Source organism: Salmo salar, chromosome 12 (assembly GCF_965601325.2).
Source record: "Salmo salar chromosome 12, fSalSal1, whole genome shotgun sequence".
Classification (NCBI taxonomy): domain Eukaryota; kingdom Metazoa; phylum Chordata; class Actinopteri; order Salmoniformes; family Salmonidae; genus Salmo; species Salmo salar.
The window spans coordinates 101,076,015-101,099,760 of record NC_138302.1 but is presented as its reverse complement, the minus strand read 5'-3'; the positions used below and the strand labels follow the sequence as shown (position 1 = coordinate 101,099,760).

Sequence of the window (23,746 nt, the reverse complement as noted above, 5' to 3'; positions counted from 1 at the left end):
CATATGCAAAATAGCAAGGTGGAGGTGCAACATGTCAGTAGTTAGTTTTAAAGTTATGGTTGTGATGGCCATTTACATTTACGTAATTTAGCAGAAGCTCTTATCCAGAGTGACTTACAAATTGGTGCATTCACCTTAAGATATCCAGTGGAACAACCACTTTACAATAGTACATCTATGTCTTTTTTGGGGGGGGGGGGGTTAGAAGGATTACTATATCCTATCCCAGGTATTCCTTAAAGAGGTGGGGTTTCAGGTGTCTACGGAAGGTGGTGATTGACTCCGCTGTCCTGGCGTCGTGAGGGAGCTTGTTCCACCATTGGGGTGCCAGAGCAGCGAACAGTTTTGACTGGGCTGAGCGAGAACTGTGCTTCCGCAGAGGTAGGGGGGCCAGCAGGCCAGAGGTGGATGAACGCAGTGCCCTTGTTTGGGTGTAGGGCCTGATCAGAGCCACTCCAATACTTTGACATTGTTGTCCTTAAGCCATATTTGGAAGTATGCTTTGGGTCGTTGTGAATTTGGAAGACCATTTGCGACCAAGCTTGACTGATGTCTTGAGATGTTGCTTCGATATATCCACATAATTTTGTCACTTCATGATGCTATCTATTTTGTGAAGTGCACCAGTTCCTCCTGCAGCAAAGCACCCCCACAACATGATGCTGCCACCCCCATGCTTCACGGTTGGGATGGTGTTCTTCGGCTTGCAAGCCTCCCCCTTTTTCCTCCAAACATAACGATGGTCATTATGGCCAAACAGTTCTATTTTTGTTTCATCTGACCAGTGGACATTTCTCCAAAAAGTATGATCTTTGTACCCATATGCAGTTGCAAACCGCAGTCTGGCTTTTTTATGGCAATTTTGGAGCAGTGGCTTCTTCCTTGCTGAACAGCCTTTCAGGTTATGTCGATATAGGACTTGTTTTACTGTGGATATAGATACTTTTGTACCTGTTTCCTCCAGCATCTTCACAGGGTCCTTTGCTGTTGTTCTGGGATTGATTTGCACTTTTCGCACCAAAGTACGTTCATCTCTAGGAGACAGAACGCGTCTCCTTCCTGTGCGGTATGATGGCTGCGTGGTCCCATGGTGTTTATACTTGCGTAATATTGTTTGTAGAGATGAACGTGGTACCTTCAGGCGTTTGGAAATTGCTCCCAAGGATGAACCAGACTTGTGGAGGTCTACAATGTTTTTCTGAGGTCTTGGCTGATTTCTTTTGATTTTCCCATGATGTCAAGCAAAGAGGCACTGAGTTTGAAGGTAGGCCTTGAAATACATCCACAGGTACAGCTCCAATTGACTCAAAGTATGTCAATTAGCCTATCAGAAGCTTCTAAATCCATAACATAATTTTCTGGAATTTTCCAAGCTATTTAAAGGCACAGTCAACTTAGTGTATGTAAACTTCTGACCCACTGGAATTGTGATACAGTGAATTATAAGTGAAATAATCTATCTGTAAACAATTGTTGTAAAAATTACTTGTGTCGTGCACAAAGTAGATGTCCTAACCGATTTGCCAAAACTATAGTTTGTTAACAAGAAATGTGTGGAGTGGTTGAAAAAACGAGTTTGAATGACTCCAACCTAAGTGTATGTAAACTTCCGATTTCAACTGTAATAATAACAGACATGGGCCAAGCATGTTTACCTGTAGTAAACCTGTGGCTAACTCTGCTGCGACGGATGATTTCAGTCTGTTCTGCCCTCTCCACCTCATTCACTGCTGCCTGTTCAACCTGCTTAACCTGCACAACCTGCTCGTCCTGCTTAACCTGCTTGCTTTTTTGCCTCTCTTTTGGAAGAAGTTGAGAATATCCATATTTGCTCTGAGTGACAGGCTTTACTGAGTGATGACATTGATATCTAACCAGTGCTGTAGGGGTGGAGGAGGGATCAAGGGTCCACTGCATTGTGGGTCCATTGCATTGTGGGTCCACTGCATTGTGGGTCCACTGCATTATGAAATCACAGCAGTCACTCCAGGGCTTCTTGCTGTGCCTGCTACTTCCTGGCGCAGTATATTAGATTGTTTATTTTGTCTTAAAAATGTGTCAGTAAGACATAAATGTTACACGGCATTGCGCAAGTGATGTAATGTGGGGTTATGGAAACTCAAATCCGACTGGATAAAATCAAATAAAAAAGACTTGTTCTTAAAAAAAAGTTATTTTCATTGTTCTACTCCTGTCTAACCTACCACATCCATCCTGTGTTCCAGATCGAGGATATGCAGTGGCCTAATGGACAGACAGAGGTCCCCAGCTCTGTGTGCAGTCAGCCCTGCAAGACAGGAGAGAGGAAGAAGACAGTGAAAGGCATGCCGTGTTGCTGGCACTGTGAACCCTGTGATGGCTATCAGTACCAGTATGATGAAACGTCCTGCAAGCTGTGCTCCTACAGCATGATGCCCAACCCCAACAGGTGACAGACAGGAACACTATAGCAATAAGTTAAGGCTTGCAAAATTACACAAACATTCCCAAAATATTCCCAGGGATTTCTGGAAGATTGGGAAAGTTTTACAGGAATTTTTCAATCCTATATAATACTATAACGTTTTAGTGCTATCGTTGATACAGTAGTATTATAAAAACATGTTTTACTGCTTGTTTTCTTGTCTTCTGTATGTGTATTTTCTAAATTGTCAAATAAACGTACTTAATCAATCAATCAATCTATTGAAAGGACGGCATGTCAGCCCATCCCCATTGTGAAGCTGGAGTGGCACTCCCCTTGGGCAGTGATCCCCGTCTTCCTCGCCATGCTGGGCATCATCGCCACCATCTTCGTCATGGCAACCTTCATCCGCTACAACGACACGCCCATCGTCCGTGCGTCGGGCCGTGAGCTGAGCTATGTCCTCCTCACTGGGATCTTCCTCTGTTACATTATCACCTTCGTCATGATCGCCAAGCCCAACGTCGCCATCTGCTCGTTCCGCCGGGTCTTCCTGGGTCTGGGCATGTGCATCAGCTACGCCGCGTTACTCACCAAGACCAACCGGATCTACCGAATCTTTGAAGAAGGTAAGACGTCGGTGACGGCACCCAGGTTGATCAGCCCGACCTCCCAGCTGGCCATCACCTCTTCCCTAATTTCCGCTCAACTACTGGGTGTCTTCATCTGGTTCGGTGTGGATCCCCCTAACATCATCGTCGACTACGACGAACAGAAGAGCATCGACTCAGACCAGGCTAGAGGAGTGTTGAAATGTGACATCACGGATCTGCAGATTATATGCTCGCTGGGTTATAGCATCCTACTCATGGTCACGTGTACGGTGTATGCCATCAAGACGCGTGGCGTCCCAGAGAACTTTAACGAGGCCAAGCCCATTGGATTCACGATGTATACCACCTGTATAGTCTGGCTAGCCTTCATACCCATCTTCTTTGGGACAGCGCAGTCCACCGAAAAGGTAAGGTTGATTTCAGATTGTTTCCTATTATTATTATTATTATTATTATTATTATTATTATTATAATGGGCCTAAGTCTAGTCCTGGACTAAAAAACATAATATTCTCCATTGAAAGTGCTTCTTTGTCCAAGACTAGGTTTAAGCTGTGTCTGGGTAACCAGCCAATTAAGTCGAATTGGATAACTTTTAATTTTAACACTGAGGGGGAGTTACCCGGTGGCAGTTGGCATATTTGCTTACACATTTTAATACTGGTTGCACCAATGTGCCAACCCAAGACTTGGCATGGCAAATTAGACAAAACCCTTGATTTTATATGTGACCAGTTACAGGATCTAAGGCATTAGATGCCACTTCCTACTTTACAGTATGTCCATTCTTTAAAACATTTTTTTTTGCAGAAATACCTTCTTGAACATGTTGCTGAAATTACAAACTTGTATGGGATCCTTAAATATGAATACAATTTTTAAATTATGAGTTTAGCCAAGGAAAAAGCACTGAGCTATACAGGGAGAAAGACAGGATCCATCCTGGCTAGTCCTGATTGGCTGAGATAATGGAGTTGTTGGACATACCGAGAGAATTCCTGATTGGTCTGTCATGTCACACGTTTCTTTCTATAATGGAATGGGGGATTCCCTGGTCAGTATATAGATAATCTTTGCAACCGCAGACATTAGGAAATATATAGTTATGTACAACTCCAGAAGTGTTGCTACAGCTCTCAAAAACATTGAAACATTGTTTCCCTGAATTTAGCTGGGTTTAATTAGAGAGACTACTTTCTGGAGGACAATGTCATGCTGACTCACATGCGTTGACGTGTGGTTGGGAGGGGCTGAGGTTTAAGAGATGGATGGTGCTAAGACTTAAGAATGATGATGCTGAATCGGACTTAAACAACATCTTTCAAAGGGTATTTTATAGTCTCTTAACGAAAGCAAGTTTATCAACTTTTAAAGCAGCATGACATAACCATATTTCCCTCAACTACAGTGGAAAAGAAATTAACTTACATTTGCTATAATCCTCAATAGAGAAATTCAGACAAATATGGCATATTGCTGTGTGTGTCAGTTTCATCTCATTTCCATGTCCAGGCCATTAACAGTCTGATGTTACTATAATTGGTCAGTTTTCTAGCAGAAGGAAATCTAGACTCTCTTTAACCTCTGTAGCTATAAGAGAATCAGCTGTTGCTTATCCATGGTTGCGTCCAAAAAGTTACCCCATTCCCTTTATAGTGTACTACTTTGGACCAGGGCACATAGTGCTTTTTGGGACACAGCTTGTGTCTGAAATTAGCGGAAATAATAAGCTACAATATGGCTGCATGGCGATGGTACATTTTTTAAAATTAATTGCTCAGTTTAGGATCATGTGGTGTAAGTTCATTTGTGTTTCTATATGTACCATATTTCACTATCTGACGTTTTTGTCATCATGGTTGTTTGTCTTTCTTGACCACTGGCTGTGTTTGTTCTCTTGTCTTGCTAGTTGGCCTTAAAACCAATTACATCTGAGGAAATTGAAAACTACAACACCTGGGTGTATGTGGAATACAGGTGTTGTGAAGCTGACTGTGAGATTGCCTTGTACATTCCAATCACAGTGTAGTCAGAGACTCAGTTTAATTGCTGAGAGAAACCATCTGTTTTATCAGTGTTACAATAGATACCATTATTATCAGTGGTGGACTGGCCTTCTGGCATTTCGGGCAAATGCCAGAAGGGCTAGTCCAGTTTTAACCTAGTGAGCCTGTTTAACTTATTTTTTTTAGCATAAAAATGACCATTATCTGGCTTATAATGGGGTCCTCAAAGAATAAAAAATAGGCTCGTGTGTTAAAAATGCCAGAGCCTGTCACACCCTGACCTGAGAGAGCCTTTTTTATGTCTCTATTTAGGTTTGGTCAGGGTGTGATTTGGGTGGGCATTCTATGTCCTTTTTTCTATGCTTTGTATTTCTTTGTTTTGGCCTGGTATGGCTCTCAATCAGGGACAGCTGTACATCGTTGTCGCTGATTGGGAGTCATACTTAGGCAGCCTGTTTTGCTTTGGGGGTGTGGGTAGTTAATTTCTGTTTAGTGTGTTAGGATACCTGATAGGACTGTTTGGCTGTCGTTTGGTTTTTCTTTGTGAAGTGCCTTTTTCATCCAAAAATAAAAGATGAACAAATTCCACGCTGCACCTTGGTCCTCTTCTTCCAAAGACAGCTGTTACAGAGCCAATTTCTGGTCTGTTTACTATTGTATTTAGCATTTCCCAACTTCTTTGGTGTAAAAACGGCTTAAGTGCTCCCGAAAATAGGTGTTAGAAATGTACCCTGAAGCGCAACAGCAAGGGGTTCAGAAACTAAAACGATTGTGCCTTTACAAATTCTACCGGCAAACCAAAAAGGATTTGCAATGCAGCTGAAGGCTGGCTGAGTCTAGTGAAAATGCATTGTTTTGTACAATAGTGTACTGTAACTCGACTACCTGCTTAATCTGCACCCCGACTGGCACACTATCATACACTGACCGTACAACACATTAGATAGACCATGTGAATCCAGTTGACGCTTTGATCCCACTTCAATCAGTGTAGATGAAGGAGAGGAGACAGGTTGTAGAAGGATTTCTAAGCCTTGAGGCAATTGAGATGTGGATGGTGCACAAGGTGAATGGGCAAGACAAAAATTGTAAGTGTCTTTGGTAGTAGGTGCCAGGCGCACCGGGTTTGTGTCAAGAACTACAAACGCAGCTTTGGTTTTTCACGCTCAGTTTCCTGTGTGTATCAAGAATGGTCTACCACCCCAAAAAGGACATCCAGCCAACTTCACACAACTGTGTCGACATGGTCCAGCATCCCTGTGGAATAATTTCGACACCTTGTAGAGTCCATGCCCTGACAAATTGAGGCTGTTCTGAGGGCAAAAGGGTGGAGGGGGGAGGGGCAACTCAATATTGGGAGGTGTTTGGTATACTTTGGTATACCAAGGCCCTAGGGGGTCCTGGTCAAAAGTAGTGCACTATAAAGGGAATAGGGTGTCATTTGGGAGCTGTATACTAAAGATGATATACAGTGCTGGGAAGAGAAGAGAGAGGCTCATTAGGACGACAGTCTCATCTGTCCAGGGGAGCAGTGTGTGTGTGTGTGTGTGGAGTGTCTGAGCTTGTGTGTTTGTGCGTGCGTATGTCTGTGTGTGTGTGCTGCCTCGTGCTGTGTGAAGGCCTGACGTCAGCAGCACAGCCAGGCAGAGCCTAGGCAGGCAGGCAGGCACCCCAACCCCAGCAGAGTGGAATTGTAACACCCTGGCCTTTACTGCTTGTCATTACTTACCTGGCTGAGGTTGGGTAGAAATACTGATGACGATATTCACAAGTTCTGAAGGAAAGTGCTACCACACTCCTGCCTCTCAACCGAGCTGTCAATCGCCTCCAGCACACAGGCACTGTTGGGGCGAGTGACTGAGTGATGCAAGTCGTTATTTTTTTTCTTTCTTGTGCTATTTTGCTATTTGCCTCACGACTCCTGCATGCTTTGTTGACTATGAACTTTCTTGATTACCCAACTGTAGGACAGACTATGTTTCCACACTCTGGACTGGTTACATAGATTGTTTTTGACCTCCCATCCTTCCTATTCTAACCACCTCTCACCGGCTTTAAAGGTGTCCGAAATGTTTCCCAGCCGAAGCCGTTCGGAACAGTTGTGCAAACATACATTTTTTGTCACTGTCTACTCCCCCGTCGCGGGTTAACTAGCCACCGGTCCTGGCAACCCATCATTACGCACACCTGGCAACCCATCATTATGCACACCTTGCAACCCATCATTACGCACAACTGCGCCTCATCGTTATGCACACCTGGACTTCATCACTTCCCTGATTACTCCCCCTTTATTTCGCCCTCTGTTGTCATCAGTCCTTAGGTGTTATTGATTGTCTCTCACGTTCAGTACGCTTCCGATTTTTAGAATCGGTTCCGTATTAAACTCACCTTCTGCACGTGTTTTCTGTATAGTAACAGTTGTGGACTTCGGTGGGGATTTTTTTCGGGCTGTTCGGCCACACAAATGTTTTTCTGGAGGCAAGCAGAAGTTTGGAACTGAAGTCAACGCCCCTTGGTCAAGAGTAGGAATTCTTCAATAAAGTATTTGTTGTCATTCAACAAGAGACGACTCGTTTTCATGAACATTTGTTCATAGAGAAATACTGCACCAAACATCTTAGTTAGATGTAAAATTGTGTAACTAAGATGTCCTCCTCAAAAACTGCAAAATTAATGACCGATTTCTTGAGTTATCTTAGATTAATTCAGACTTTATTGAGGAAGTGTATACTGGCTAAGACATCTCAAAATAGACAAACAGTTCTCTTGCCACTTTTTTCTCTGTCTTTTAAGGGAGAGCACACCTGTTCGGTTTGTCTAGCCGATTTCGGCTAGGCTCCACCCGAACTGAGTGGAGGGGAGTATTTTTTGGGGGTATGATATTTATGCCTAAGTGAATATGGGACCAAATACTTACCTTTTTCTACTTGAATAAACATGCTGTATATGTGACTTTTTCCCAATACTTTTGATCCCCTACAAATGAGGGGACTATGTGCTGTAATTTCTAAATGGATCACCCGATGTGGAAATCAATACCCTCAAATTAAAGCTAACAGTCTGCACTTTAACCTCATAGACATTGCATAATTTCAAATCCAAAGTGCTGGAGTATAGAGCCAAATCAAGAGCATATTGTCAAAGTTCAATACTTTTGGAGCTCACTGTATACAGTCAGGTCCATAAAGATTTGCACCTTTGATAAAGACTTGCAAAACATACTGTATATAATAAATAATACAAATACTGAGATATATAATATGCTACATTTTTTGGGGAGAATTATATTATTTTATATGAATACAATTGCTCAGAGAAAGAGATTTCGTTTTTTCAAGTAATTTTTTATTTCTTGAAAAACATAAGAGTAGAAATGATTGCCACCCTTGTTTTCAATACCTTTCAATACCTCGAGGATAACAACCATTTTTCTTTCTATTCTTACACAAGTACATACGTGACTTGCTCTATCAACACATTTTGAGTTTTATACAATGCTGGAAAGAGGAGACTGTTAGATCATGTTAGCCTCATTAGAAAGCGATCTACTCTAAATATCAAACAAGTAACATACTATTACATGTAACTCGCTTGAGTTTTTTTGAGAAAAACACAAAGTTTGCAGTTACTTTTAAAGACAGCTATGTACTTAGAATATTGCAAAATGTGCTTTCACCAAAAAGCTATTTTAAAATCGGACATATTGAGTGCATAGAGGAGTTCTGTATCTATAATTCTTAAAATAATTGTTGTGCTTTTTGTGAACGTTTATCGTGAGTAATTTAGTAAATTCACCGGAGGTTTGCGGGGGGTATGCTAGTTCTGAACGTCACATGCTAATGTAAAAAGCTGGTTTTTGATATAAATATGAACTTGATTGAACCAAACATGCATGTATTGTATAACATAATGTCCTAGGGTTGTCATCTGATGAAGATCATCAAAGGTTAGTGATGCATTTAGCTGTCTTCTCGGTTTTTGTGACATTATATGCTAGCTTGAAAAATGGGTGTCTGATTATTTCTGGCTTGGTACTCTGCTGACATAATCTAATGTTTTGCTTTCGTTGTAAAGCCTTTTTGAAATCGGACAGTGTGGTTAGATTAACGAGAGTCTTGTCTTTAAATAGCTGTAAAATAGTCATATGTTTGAGAAATTGAAGTAATAGCATTTCAAACGTTTTGAAAATCGCGCCACAGGATTCAACTGGCTGTTACGTAGGTGGGACGAATTCGTCCCGCCTAGCCCAGAGAGGTTAATATAATTAAAAACAGCTATTTACAAATCACACAAAAATAATCAATGGAAATCCAATTTATCAACCCATGGAGGTCTGGATTTGGAGTCACACTCAAAATTAAAGTGGAAAACCACACTACAGGCTGATCCAACTTTGATGTAATGTCCTTAAAACAAGTCAAAATGAGGCTCAGTAGTGTGTGTGGCCTCCACGTGCCTGTATGACCTCCCTACAACGCCTGGGCATGCTCCTGATGAGGTGGCGGATGGTCTCCTGAGGGATCTCCTCCCAGACCTGGACTAAAGCATCCGCCAACACCTGGACAGTCGGTGGTGCAACGTGATGTTGGTGGATGGAGCGAGACATGATGTCCCAGATGTGCTCAATTGGATTCAGGTCTGGGGAACGGGCGGGCCAGTCCATAGCATCAATTCCTTCCTCTTGCAGGAACTGCTGACACACTACAGCCACATGAGGTCTAGCATTGTCTTGCATTAGGAGGAACCCAGGGCCAACCACACCAGCATATGGTCTCACAAGGGGTCTGAGGATCTCATCTCGGTACCTAATGGCAGTCAGGCTACCTCTGGCGAGCACATGGAGGGCTGTGCGGCCCCCCAAAGAAATGCCACCCCACACCATGACTGACCCACCGCCAAACCGGTCATGCTGGAGGATGTTGCAGGCAGCAGAACGTTCTCCACGGCGTCTCCAGACTCTGTCACGTCTGTCACGTGCTCAGTGTGAACCTGCTTTCATCTGTGAAGAGCACAGGGTGCCAGTGGCGAATTTGCCAATCTTGGTGTTCTCTGGCAAATGCCAAACGTCCTGCACGGTGTTGGGCTGTAAGCACAACCCCCACCTGTGGAGGTCGGGCCCTCATACCACCCTCATGGAGTCTGTTTCTGACCATTTGAGCAGACACATGCACATTTGTGGCCTGCTGGAGGTCATTTTGCAGGGCTCTGGCAGTGCTTCTCCTGCTCCTCCTTGCACAAAGGCGGAGGTAGCAGTCCTGCTGCTGGGTTGTTGCCCTCCTACGGCCTCCTCCACGTCTCCTGATGTACTGGCCTGTCTCCTGGTAGCGCCTCCATGCTCTGGACACTACGCTGACAGACACAGCAAACCTTCTTGCCACAGCTCGCATTGATGTGCCATCCTGGATGAGCTGCACTACCTGAGCCACTTGTGTGGGTTGTAGACTCCGTCTCATGCTACCACTAGAGTGAAAGCACCGCCAGCATTCAAAAGTGACCAAAACATCAGCCAGGAAGCATAGGAACTGAGAAGTGGTCTGTGGTCCCCACCTGCAGAACCACTCCTTTATTGGGGGTGTCTTGCTAATTGCCTATAATTTCCACCTGTTGTCTATTCCATTTGCACAACAGCATGTGAAATGTATTGTCAATCAGTGTTGCTTCCTAAGTGGACAGTTTGATTTCACAGAAGTGTGATTGACTTGGAGTTACATTGTGTTGTTTAAGTGTTCCCTTTATTTTTTTGAGCTGTGTATTTTTTAACCGGCACAGGTTTCATAAATTCACAAATAGCGATTAAATATTCACTTACTTTTTGAAAATATTCCTCTGATTTGCAGTCCAAAGGGTCCCAGCTACAACATGTAGTGTTGTTTTGTTAGATAAAATCCTTCTTTATATCCCAAAAAGTCAATTTCGTTGGCGCCATCGATTTGAGTAATCCGCTTGTTCAACGTGCAGAGAAAAGAATCCGAAAAACTACACCTAAACTTTATTTCAACAAGTCAAAATACATTTCTATATATTCCTCAGGTACCCTACAATGTAATTAAACTGTAATATTTCATACGGAAAGAAGTATGTTCAATAGGAAAGCAAAATTTGCAGTTGGGAGTCCTCTTCGTCGCATGCTCAAACACGTACTAAAACTCATGTTTCTTCTTCATTATTCAAGTTACAAGCCTGAAACCTTGAACAAAGACTTCTGACATCCAGTGGAAGCCATAGGAATTGCAATATGGGAGCTGGAATTGCATATGACCCTATGCTTTCCATTGTAAGAGCATGGGCTCTCCCCAAAAAAATTCTGGTTGGTTTTTCTTTGGATTTTCTCCTACGATATCGGCTTTTTGAACACCATATCAATTGTGTTATAGTATCATACATTATTTTAACATTTCTACAAACGTCAAAGTGTTTTCGAACCAATGGAACCAATTATATGCATATCCTGGCTTCTGGGACTGAGTAACAGGCAGTTTACTTTGGGCATGTCAGTCAGGCAGAAACTGAGAAAAAAGGACCCTAGCCTGAAGAAGTTTTAAGCTCTGGTCTCTAAGCAGCAAATAAAATGAGAAATGTTAAAGAAAATCTGATCACACAAGCATCATCTTTGGATCTGATTCGTGTGGTAATTAACTTTGGTTAGAGTCTTTGCCGCTCGTCCACTAGGTTGAGCTGACGAACATTTGACAGATATTAGTGTCAAGATGTAAGATAACGCAAACCACGATCACGCATCAAAGCACCACACAGAGGACTGCCCTCAAAAATCCAGGGACCTGTCCTGGGAGCAGCATTGTGTGGATATCGGCGAAGTTGTTGACAATAGTGGACAATTACCTGAATATTCTCGTAGGACATCACCCATTTGCTGGCAAATGACCAACACACCTCTTCTTCCTTGGAGCCACACCATGTTCCTTGTAGAACTGTATTACTGCAGTGAACTTGTTTGTAGAAATTCCCGAAATCAGAAAATATATTATTTAAAACATGCCTTTAATATGTGCTGAAAGGCACAAAGTATTCTCTGCTCTTCTATTTCTATTCCTGATGAAGCCTACTACTCATTCTGTCTTAAAAACCTCCGGAACTTTTTTTATACTGTTGCAGACACAATAATAACAGGAATCGTCAAGTATTACTCTATAGAAAACCATACACGCGTAGGAACTTCAATGTTTCTCTGCGGATTTGCTGGCTATCAAGGAACTATGATGTCCTCTATATGTTTCCTTTCTTTTTGTTTGCTCCTTTTGAAGCTGACATTTTCCTTTGAGAGGTCCATGGAACCAGTGATCTTGCCAATGAGCAGTGGTGGAAAAAGTACCCAATTGTCATACTTGAGTAAAAGTAAAGATACATTATTGGAAAATGACTCAAGTAAAAGTGAGTCACCCCATAAAATCATACTTGAGTAAAAGTCTAAAAGTATTTTGTTTTAAATATACTTACGTATCAAAAGTAAATGTAATTGCTAAAATATACTTAAGTATCAAAAGTGAAGTAAAAGTTGTCAAAAACATAAAGAGTAAAGTACAGATACTCTAGCTATTTCAATAACTTTTTACTTAAGTACTTTATGCCAATGAGCACTAGACGCCACTGATCGTCTGAACCAGCTCCCATCACAAAATCATTACTATTTAAAATCCAGACATTTCTCTCTCACAGGAATCTATCGATACAGTAGAAAGCTAAGCTAGCTAGCTAGCTGCCAGCTAAGGTGTAGTCAGTGTGTCTATGTGTGATGGGTATTGAAACCTGAGAGTGTGGCCTGAGGTGCACTTTTCATTTTGCTATGATGATATGATGATATGCTACAATAACTTTGACAAACTTTGGGCAAACAGGAAAAACATTGGATTGAATAGCCTATTGTAGCTTGATTCAAAAGACATAGCTAGTTGGCTAGTTTGTAATTAATTCATTATTTTGGGAATAGGGGAGGGTTTTAATAGTGCAGATACTTGTAAAATAGTGATGTGAAAGCCTGAAGTGATTTGTTACAAGCTAGCATCCACCAAATGGAATTTGTTACAAGCTAGTATTCACCAAGCGTTATTTGTTACAAGCTAGCATCCACCGAAACGATGTAAAAGTGCTCATCCTATGTTTATAAGATTACACCCAACCTCAACCCAATTGAGATGGTTTGGGATGAGTTGGACTGCAGCGTGAAGGAAAAGCAGTTCTGGTGGCATATCTTGTGGGGTATGAATCAGTGTCTGAGATGTGTGCTTGTAATTTGAACAGACAGTTCGGCGCTTTCAGCACGTACATACATCTCACAAAGACAAGTAGTGATGCAGTCAATCTCTCCTCTACTTTGAGGCAGAATAGATGTTAATGATATTTCCTCTCCCTGTATATTTGAGGGCCAGCCTGTTCTGGGCCAACTGTAATGTGCCTATGTTCAGGTGTGATAAAACACAAGGCCTGTAAGGACAGTTCTTATTTACAGACCTTGTCCCATTGAAGCTACCGTTGCATCAATATGTTTTGGCCATTTCAGTTTACAATCCAGGTTACCCCAAGACGTTTAGTCTCCTCAACTTGCTCAATTGCCACATTATTCATTACAAGATTTAGATGAGGTTTAGGTTTTAGCGAATGATTTGTCCCAAATACTCTTCATTTAAATCTCTTCATTCAAAGACTCAATCATGGACACTCTTACTGACAGTTGTGGCTGCTTTGCGAGATGTATTGTTATCTCTACCTTCCTGCCCTTTGCTGTGTTCTGTGCCCAACAATGTTTGTACCCTGTTTTGTGCTGCTGCCATGTTGTGTTGCTACCATGTTGATGTCATGTTGAGTTGCTACCATGCTGTGTTGTCATGTGCTGCTGCCATGCTATGTTGTTGTCTTAGGTCTCTATTTATGTATTGTTGTGTTGTCTCTCTTGTCGTGATGTGTGTTTTGTCCTATAATTATATTTATATTTAATTAATTTTTATTTTTAATCCCAGTCCCCATCCATGCAGGAGGCCTTTTGCCTTTCGGTAGGACGTCATTGTAAATAAGAATTTGTTCTTTACTGACTTGCCTAGTTAAATATATATATATATATATATAAAGCTAAAAGCATTGAAAAAAAATATATACATATAAAAATATATATATATATTTTTGTTTTTCAATGCTTTTAGCTTTTTATATGTTTAGGATTAGCTTATTACTTGCCACCCATTCTAGAACTGACTGCAGCTCTTTGTTAAGTGTTGCAGTGATTTCACTTGCTGTGGTAGCTGATGTGTATAATGTTGAGACATCAGCGTACAATGTGTCACAGGCTTTACTCAATAGTAGTGGTAGGTCATTAGAAAAATATTTTTTAAAGTATGGGGCCAAGACAGCTACCTTGAGGTATGCCAAACTTTACCTGGTTTACGTTACAGAGGCTTCCATTAAAGAACACCCTCTGTGTTCTGTTAGATAAGTAACTCTTGATCCACAGGATGTAAAATCATAACATATGCATTTTTTCAGCAGCAGACTATGATTGATAATGTCAAGAGCTGCACTGAGTCTAACAAAACAGCTCCCACAATCATCTTATTATCAGTTTCTTTCAGCCAATCATCAGTCTTTTTGTTTGTGCCGTAAATGTTCAATTTCCTTCCCTACAAGTATGCTGAAAGTCAGTTATTCATTTGTTTACTGTGAAATAGCATTTTATCTGGTCAAACACAATTCTTTCCAAAAGTTTACTAAGGGTCGGTAGCAAGCTGATTGGTCGGCTGTTTTTACCAGTAAAGGGTGCTTTGCTAATATTGGTTTCTGGAATTACTTTTGCTTACCATAGACTGAGGAAATGGAAAATAGAAGTGGCAATATAGTCTGAAACCATCCTCAGTAATTTCCATCCATGTTTCAGTACCAGCTGGTTTGTCATTATTGATAGACAATAATATTTTTTTTCACCTCTTCCACATTTCACTTTACTGAATTCAAAATGACATTGCTCGTCTTTCATAATTTAATTAAGGAAGGTTGAGAGTTTGTTATTGGCATGTCATGCCTAAATTAGCTAATCTTTCCAATGAAAAAATGTATTAAATTAGTTGTCGATGTCAGAGGGTTTCATGATGATGGACCCATCTGATTCAATGAAGGATGGAGCTGAGTTTACCTTTTTTGCATAACATTTCATTTAAGGTGATCCAAAGCTTTTTACCCTCATCCTGTATATCATTTATCTTTGTTTCATAGTCCAGTTTATTCTTCTTTTTTGTTTTGTTTAGTCACATGCTTTCTCAATTTAGGTTACTTATATTGACCATACTACCATTTCTACGGGAAATTATATTATTTCCATGTCCTCTCTTGCTGATTATGACAAGTAGGACAGGAGCACTAATAGACCCAGGCCGTCAGGCTTGAAAAGAGTTGGCAATGTTGCTGGAGCTCCTGCGGTTAGGGTGAATCATGTTTCTTTTAAAGAGTGCTGGTTGCTCCCACAGCAAGACAAAATTGTCACAAAAGGAGACATTCTTGATGTTACAAAGTTCCTTTAGGTAAACATTTAGGCCATCGAGGCGGCTGAAACGTTCCGAATCCCTTTGGTATCACAGGAGGGGACTAGAGATAAGTATTCTCTTCCCTGTGCTAACCAGGGTGTTAAAAATAATTTATGTCCGAAGGTCATTGAGAACCACAGTGAGTGACAATGGTGCCAATATTAGTATAGTTGTTCAGAGTTGGGGGAGTTGATGTTTCAGACATGGGCACCTGGGTGACACTGGACCTTAGTTGGTCCACAGACCATGCAAAAGGCAGCCCAAAATCTCTCACTATCGAGCTGCCCACAATGATGGTGGTTATGATGGAATCTGATGTGGTCTTGAGTCATCGACCTGCCGAGCAGTGGAAGCCGTGGGGGGAGGGTACCAGTGGTCGGCTGTCGGTTCACTCTCAGGATCAGAGCTGACTCCCGGGTCCAGAAGGTCCGTCACCAGCAGGGCAAAGCTGTTTGATAGCTGGGTCGGTCTTCTAGGATATGTGGAGGCCGGCCAGACTGCCTCCCTCCTGACCTACACCTTGCCAGAGTCCAGTCTCCCATGGGCTGAGTTGAGCATCTTACCATCTGTCCAATGGATTGGTACAGATCCACACCATCTGGCAAATTCAAATGTGTTTTCCCTAAGCTACAGCAATGTTGGCGTATTTAGAAAACGTGTCCTGCTTTTCCCGCAACTGGTATGCTAGCACTGCTAACGTTAGCCTGCTCAGTTAGCATATCGGTTAGCAGCTAACTATTAGCCTGCTCAGTTAGCTATCAGCTTGAGAATCTCTTCCCCTAAACTGCTTGATGGTGGTGCAAACCCTGCCCGTTAATCAGTTCAACCTTTTTTTCCCCTCATGTTGCATGGATATCATCTCGCACCTATCACATTTGTGCCCAACCATGGGTAAAAGCCCCGGGTATGCTAGCACTGCTAACGTTAGCCTGCTCAGTTAGCATATCGGTTAGCAGCTACGGTTAGCAGAATCCGTAGCATGTTTAGCCTGTTTTAGCAGAATACTGGAAGATAAACTTGCAGTAAAAGCTAACTGCGTAGTGGAATCCGTAGCTATTAAAACTTCACTTTGATTAAAACTTTAGATTAAAACTATTTTGCAAAAACTATTCCATAAAAATAACTAAACGGGTGTAACAAGCAATCGTTGTTCAGCTGAGTTCTTTGATTACTTTTTAGTACGTTTTGGCACTGGAATAAATGTTTCTGATTAATATCGATGTCACATATGTCATTTTCAACAAGAGAAGTTGAATCTCAAGTTCAGTTCGGCTTTATTCTGATGATTAATAATAATTGCATTGTGAAGTTTTTAGATTTTAGCCCTTATTCTCCAATATAAGTGCTTTTGATGATTGAAGAGTGTTGTTGAAACCAGCAATGACTCATATGTAAGAGTAATACAGTAATACATTTCATTTTCAAGTCTTAAATACAGCATGCAATGTCAAAACACAAACAATTACTCTGCTTTCTATGATTCCCTTTAACAAGGGGAAGCTACACTGAACAAAAATATAAACACAACATGTAAAGTGTTTCATGAACTGAAATAAAAGATCCCAGAAATGTTCCATACGCACAAAATGCTTATTTCTCTCAAATGTGGTGCACAAATTTGTTTACATCCCCGTTCGTGAACATTTCTCCTTTGACAAGATAATCCATCCACCTTACAAGTGTGGCATATCAAGAAGCTGATTAAACAGCGTGATAATTACACAGGTGCACCTTGTGCTGGGCATAGTAAAAAGCCACTTTTGTCACACAACACAATGCCACAGATGTCTCAAGTTTTGAAGGATCGTGCAATTGGCATGCTGACTACAGGGATGTCTACCACAGCTGTTGCCGGAGAATTGAATGTTAATTTCTCTACCAACATTGTTTTAGAGAATTTGGCTGTACGTCCATCTAGCCTCACAACCGCAGACCACCTCTCTGGCGTCGTGTGAGCGAGCGGTTTGCTGATGTCAACGTTGTGAACAGAGTGCCCCACGGTGGCGTTGGGGTTATGGTATGGGCAGGCATAAGCTACGGACAACGAACACAATTGCATTTTATCTATTGAAATGTGAATGCCAATAGATACTGTGACGAGATCCTGAGGCCCATTGTCGTGCCATTCATCCGCCGCCATCACCTCGTGTTTCAGCATGATAATGCACGGCCCCCCATGTCGCAAGGATCTGTACACAATTCCTTGAAGTTGAAAATGTCCCAGTTCTTACATGACCTGCATACTCACCAGACATGTCACCCGTTGAGCATGTTTGGGATGCTCTGGATCGACGCGTATGACCGTGTGTTCCAGTTCCCTCCAGTATCCAGCCACTTCACACAGCCATTGAATAGGAGTGGAACAACATTCCACAGGACACAATCAACAGCTTTATCTACTTTATGACAAGGAGATGTCACGCTGTATGAGGGAAAAGGTTGTCACACCAGATATTGACTTGTTGATTGATTGCCCCAACCTTTTTTTAAGGTATCTGTGACCAAAATCCATAGATTAGGGCCTAATTAATTTCTTTCAATTGATTGATTTCCTTATATGGACTGTAACTCTGTACAATCGTTGAAATCTTTGCATGTCGTGTTAATATTTTTGTTCAGTATAAATGCCTTACTAAAGGCATGGCTTTTACAGCTTAGTAATGTACTGTCATCTAAATTGTTCTGCTCTCTCCGTGTCTCTCTCTCTTTCGCTCTCTCTTTCTCTCTCTCGCTCTCTCTCTCTCTCTCTCACTCTCTGTTTCTCTTTCTCTCTCTGTCTCTCTCTTTCTCTCTCTCTCTCTCCCTCTCTTTCTCTCTCTCTCTCTGTGAGCCCCTCAGCTCCTGAGTTGATTGTGGTGTTGTCACAGTGGGTTCTATGACAACCAGCAGTGGTTGGAGGCCATGGAATCAGAGAATGAAAATGATCTATCCTTCAGATACAAAGGCAGACGGAATGACAACAGAAAAACAATAGATTCTAGAACACCGAAAGGGGGTGGGGGAAATCAAAGGCATCATTTAAAATCCAATTCCACAGGATAAATAGTTCTTAATTAATAAGCATTATTGCACCCTTTTGTACTAAGAGGGATTTGATTTTGTGTTCAAAAAAATGATTGAATTCTGAATGAGTGTTATGAATATATGAAATGAATGGGATGAAAGGTTTGTCTTTTCACCTTTTGAATGATTGTTATGAAAAAGGAAATGAATGACGAGATTACTTTGTCTTTTCACCTTTTCACTTAGACCCATACTGAAAGGAGGATATTGACTGTTTGCTTGCTCCGGAGAACCTCTGGTAGCTGTTATTGGGTGGTTTGTCTTGGGCTGTAATGCCCACAAAACAATATCCATTATGATCTGTCCTCTTTGTTTGTCCAGGAGACACTATGAGTTTGTTTGTAGAGGTACCACGTAATTGACTTTGAGAACAAAAACACTTAGTCCAGACCTCTCACTAGTTAGACCTCCTAAACATCCTCCTTCTCACTCTGAAAATAAACTTTCCAGTCATTATGTCTGGCTAGCCAATAGACCATAGGTTTTGTGGCTGTATATAGCAGCTAATCAAACTCTGATCTCTACTGGGATGGTTAGTCTCTGGGCTGTAATCGAGATCGTTAGCTACTGCTCCTACAGGGAATAACATGTTCCTGAAGGAATGTACGATCGTTATGTCTCGATCAATACTCCGCTACTTTCTTGGTTACCTTCTTGCTACTTTCAAAACAATCCTTGTTAGGCTTATCTCTAGACCTATACAGAGGGCATGCAATATGGCGATTGTAAAATGTATGTTTTTTGTTGTTGTTTGTATTACATGTGGATGTAAATAGGTACTGTGATGAGAGGAGGGTGAAGGAACAAAAGGATCAGATGCAGCCTGACCATGAGGTCATGTTCTTAACCTAGGCAATACTGTGATTATACACACCCCTCTGCTCCATAGACAGCTGTTACTATACAACCCTAACCTAGGCAATACTGTGATTATACACACCCCTCTGCTCCATAGACAGCTGTTACTATACAACCTTAACCTAGGCAAAACTGTGATTATACACACCCCTCTGCTCCACACACAGCTGTTACTATACAACCTTAACCTAGGCAATACTGTGATTATACACACCCCTCTGCTCCATAGACAGCTGTTACTATACAACCTTAACCTAGGCAATACTGTGATTATACACACCCCTCTGCTCCACAGACAGCTGTTACTATACAACCTTAACCTAGGCAAAACTGTGATTATACACACCCCTCTGCTCCATAGACAGCTGTTACTATACAACCTTAACCTAGGCAATACTGTGATTATACACACCCCTCTGCTCCATAGACAGCTGTTACTATACAACCTTAACCTAGGCAAAACTGTGATTATACACACCCCTCTGCTCCACACACAGCTGTTACTATACAACCCTAACCTAGGCAATACTGTGATTATACACACCCCTCTGCTCCATAGACAGCTGTTACTATACAACCTTAACCTAGGCAAAACTGTGATTATACACACCCCTCTGCTCCATAGACAGCTGTTACTATACAACCTTAACCTAGGCAATACTGTGATTATACACACCCCTCTGCTCCACACACAGCTGTTACTATACAACCCTAACCTAGGCAAAACTGTGATTATACACACCCCTCTGCTCCATAGACAGCTGTTACTATACAACCTTAACCTAGGCAATACTGTGATTATACACACCCCTCTGCTCCATAGACAGCTGTTACTATACAACCTTAACCTAGGCAAAACTGTGATTATACACACCCCTCTGCTCCATAGACAGCTGTTACTATACAACCTTAACCTAGGCAATACTGTGATTATACACACCCCTCTGCTCCATAGACAGCTGTTACTATACAACCTTAACCTAGGCAATACTGTGATTATACACACCCCTCTGCTCCATAGACAGCTGTTACTATACAACCCTAACCTAGGCAATACTGTGATTATACACACCCCTCTGCTCCATAGACAGCTGTTACTATACAACCCTAACCTAGGCAATACTGTGATTATACACACCCCTCTGCTCCACAGACAGCTGTTACTATACAACCTTAACCTAGGCAATACTGTGATTATACACACCCCTCTGCTCCATAGACAGCTGTTACTATACAACCTTAACCTAGGCAATACTGTGATTATACACACCCCTCTGCTCCACACACAGCTGTTACTATACAACCTTAACCTAGGCAATACTGTGATTATACACACCCCTCTGCTCCATAGACAGCTGTTACTATACAACCTTAACCTAGGCAATACTGTGATTATACACACCCCTCTGCTCCATAGACAGCTGTTACTATACAACCTTAACCTAGGCAATACTGTGATTATACACACCCCTCTGCTCCATAGACAGCTGTTACTATACAACCTTAACCTAGGCAATACTGTGATTATACACACCCCTCTGCTCCATAGACAGCTGTTACTATACAACCTTAACCTAGGCAATACTGTGATTATACACACCCCTCTGCTCCATAGACAGCTGTTACTATACAACCTTAACCTAGGCAATACTGTGACTATACACACCCCTCTGCTCCACACACAGCTGTTACTATACAACCTTTTTCATTTCTCACAGAGCACTGGAGCCACACTTTTCTGTAGCCAGCAGACGTGGGTTCAGATCGTATCTGATCGAGCACAACTGGAGTGCCAGATGTTTGCACTTTTTGGACTATTCCATTGGATCCATTTCGACCAGGCCAGCTCAGTCAAGCCCAGAGGAAGTATTAGAAAGAAAACGGATACTGTTAGAACCCCTGTCTGGAAACCGACCAACGGATACCGTTTGAAGCCAGTCTGGCACTAGATAACACATCTATTAAAAGGCATTCTCTGTACTCTGGCTGGACAGGGAATACACAGCAATAATAGATTATTAGACTTGCAAACAGACAACGTACGTCCTCCCATTCCTACTTCATTACCAAGTCACGTTAGGGGAAATAAAATAGAGGTTTACTCTTAATTGTGGGACAAGGTTTCATCGTGACCTTGGTAGGAGAAGCTCTTCAAGTAAAGACCCAGAGGACACTTACTGTCAGCCTGAAATCGCTTTTTTTTTTCTCTAATGATTCATTCGCGAAGACAGAGTGGAGAGGGGGGGAACATTTCAGCACGTTTCCTCACCAGGACAGAAGAAAGGTAATACTGACAATAAACAACCCCTCCCTAAACCATTCTTACAGGAACATCTCAGATCATCCTACCCTACTTACCATTGCATTGCTTCTTTTTTATTAATCACAAAATAAATTGATACGTACAGAGTAGATATGATGCTTTTATACCTTAAAAATCACCTACAGGTCATAATAAATAGCTTTTATAAATATAAAAAAATATCACCTCTCACCTGCTGGATTCTGTGTATTGAGTATTTAAGTTATTCCCTAGTCCTCTCAGCTGTTGGATTCTGTGTATTGAGTATTTAAGTTATTCCCTAGTCCTCTCAGCTGTTGGATTCTGTGTATTGAGTATTTAAGTTATTCCCTAGTCCTCTCAGCTGTTGGATTCTGTGTATTGAGTATTTAAGTTATTCCCTAGTCCTCTTAGCTGTTGGATTCTGTGTATTAAGTATTTAAGTTATTCCCTAGTCCTCTCAGCTGTTGGATTCTGTGTATTGAGTATTTAAGTTATTCCCTAGTCCTCTTAGCTGTTGGATTCTGTGTATTAAGTATTTAAGTTATTCCCTAGTCCTCTCAGCTGTTGGATTCTGTGTATTGAGTATTTAAGTTATTCCCTAGTCCTCTTAGCTGTTGGATTCTGTGTATTAAGTATTTAAGTTATTCCCTAGTCCTCTCAGCTGTTGGATTCTGTGTATTAAGTATTTAAGTTATTCCCTAGTCCTCTTAGCTGTTGGATTCTGTGTATTGAGTATTTAAGTTATTCCCTAGTCCTCTTAGCTGTTGGATTCTGTGTATTGAGTATTTAAGTTATTCCCTAGTCCTCTTAGCTGTTGGATTCTGTGTATTAAGTATTTAAGTTATTCCCTAGTCCTCTCAGCTGTTGGATTCTGTGTATTGAGTATTTAAGTTATTCCCTAGTCCTCTCAGCTGTTGGATTCTGTGTATTGAGTATTTAAGTTATTCCCTAGTCCTCTTAGCTGTTGGATTCTGTGTATTGAGTATTTAAGTTATTCCCTAGTCCTCTCAGCTGTTGGATTCTGTGTATTGAGTATTTAAGTTATTCCCTAGTCCTCTTAGCTGTTGGATTCTGTGTATTGAGTATTTAAGTTATTCCCTAGTCCTCTCAGCTGTTGGATTCTGTGTATTGAGTATTTAAGTTATTCCCTAGTCCTCTCAGCTGTTGGATTCTGTGTATTGAGTATTTAAGTTATTCCCTAGTCTTCTCAGCTGTTGGATTCTGTGTATTGCGTATTGAGGTTATTCCCGAGTCCTCTCAGCTGTTGAACTCTGTGTTACAACAGGTCACACTAGAGAGAAATGGGTTTATCCCAATACCCCATAGCCTGTGCTTAATTGAAATATATTGTACATAAATGATGGCGACTATAGTAAGATAATGATGGTGAGACAATTCTCCTAGAAATGTCCTGCGTATTATGGGATGGGTCATATTCAAGAGGGCACACCTTAACATTTTATTTATTTTTATTATTATTATTATTTAAAAAAAATTCAATGGAAATCAAAAATCAAGGGATTCTGATAGTAGTACACTCTAAGAAAAAAAGGTTCTAAGTAGAACCTGGTTTGTCCCCATGGGAGAACCCATTTTGGTGCTGGGTAGAACCCTTTGTAGAGGGTTCTAGAACCCTCTATGTAGATTTCTTCATAAAAACCATTTACAGGGTTCTCTATCTAGAACCCTCTATGAAGGGTTCTGCCTAGAACCCTTTTTTCTTCTAAAGGTTTTTTTCTAGAACCCTCTATGAACAGTTCTACTGGAAATTAAAAACGTTTCGTTTTTGATGGGTTCCACCAGCCTTATTAGCCTATAAATGCAATTCTTTATGACGGTAGTTATACATACAGTGCCTTGCAAAAGTATTCATCCCGCTTGGCATTTTTCCTATTTTGTTGTATTGCAACCTGTATTTTAAATAGATTTTTATAAGGATTTCATGTAATGGACATACACAAAATAGTCCACATTGGTGAAGTGAAATGAGA

General features: G+C 41.3%; 1 protein-coding gene across 1 annotated transcript in view; it reads left to right on the top strand.

The window, feature by feature from the left end:
• Window positions 1–23,746, top strand: part of LOC106566206 (metabotropic glutamate receptor 7) — a 431,795-nt gene that overhangs the window by 289,701 nt on the left and 118,348 nt on the right. Inside the window, exons 8-9 of the mRNA XM_045691964.2 lie at window positions 2,226–2,428; window positions 2,693–3,425. Of these exons, the coding sequence (XP_045547920.2) occupies window positions 2,226–2,428; window positions 2,693–3,425 (936 nt within the window). The remainder of the gene's footprint in view (window positions 1–2,225; window positions 2,429–2,692; window positions 3,426–23,746) is intronic.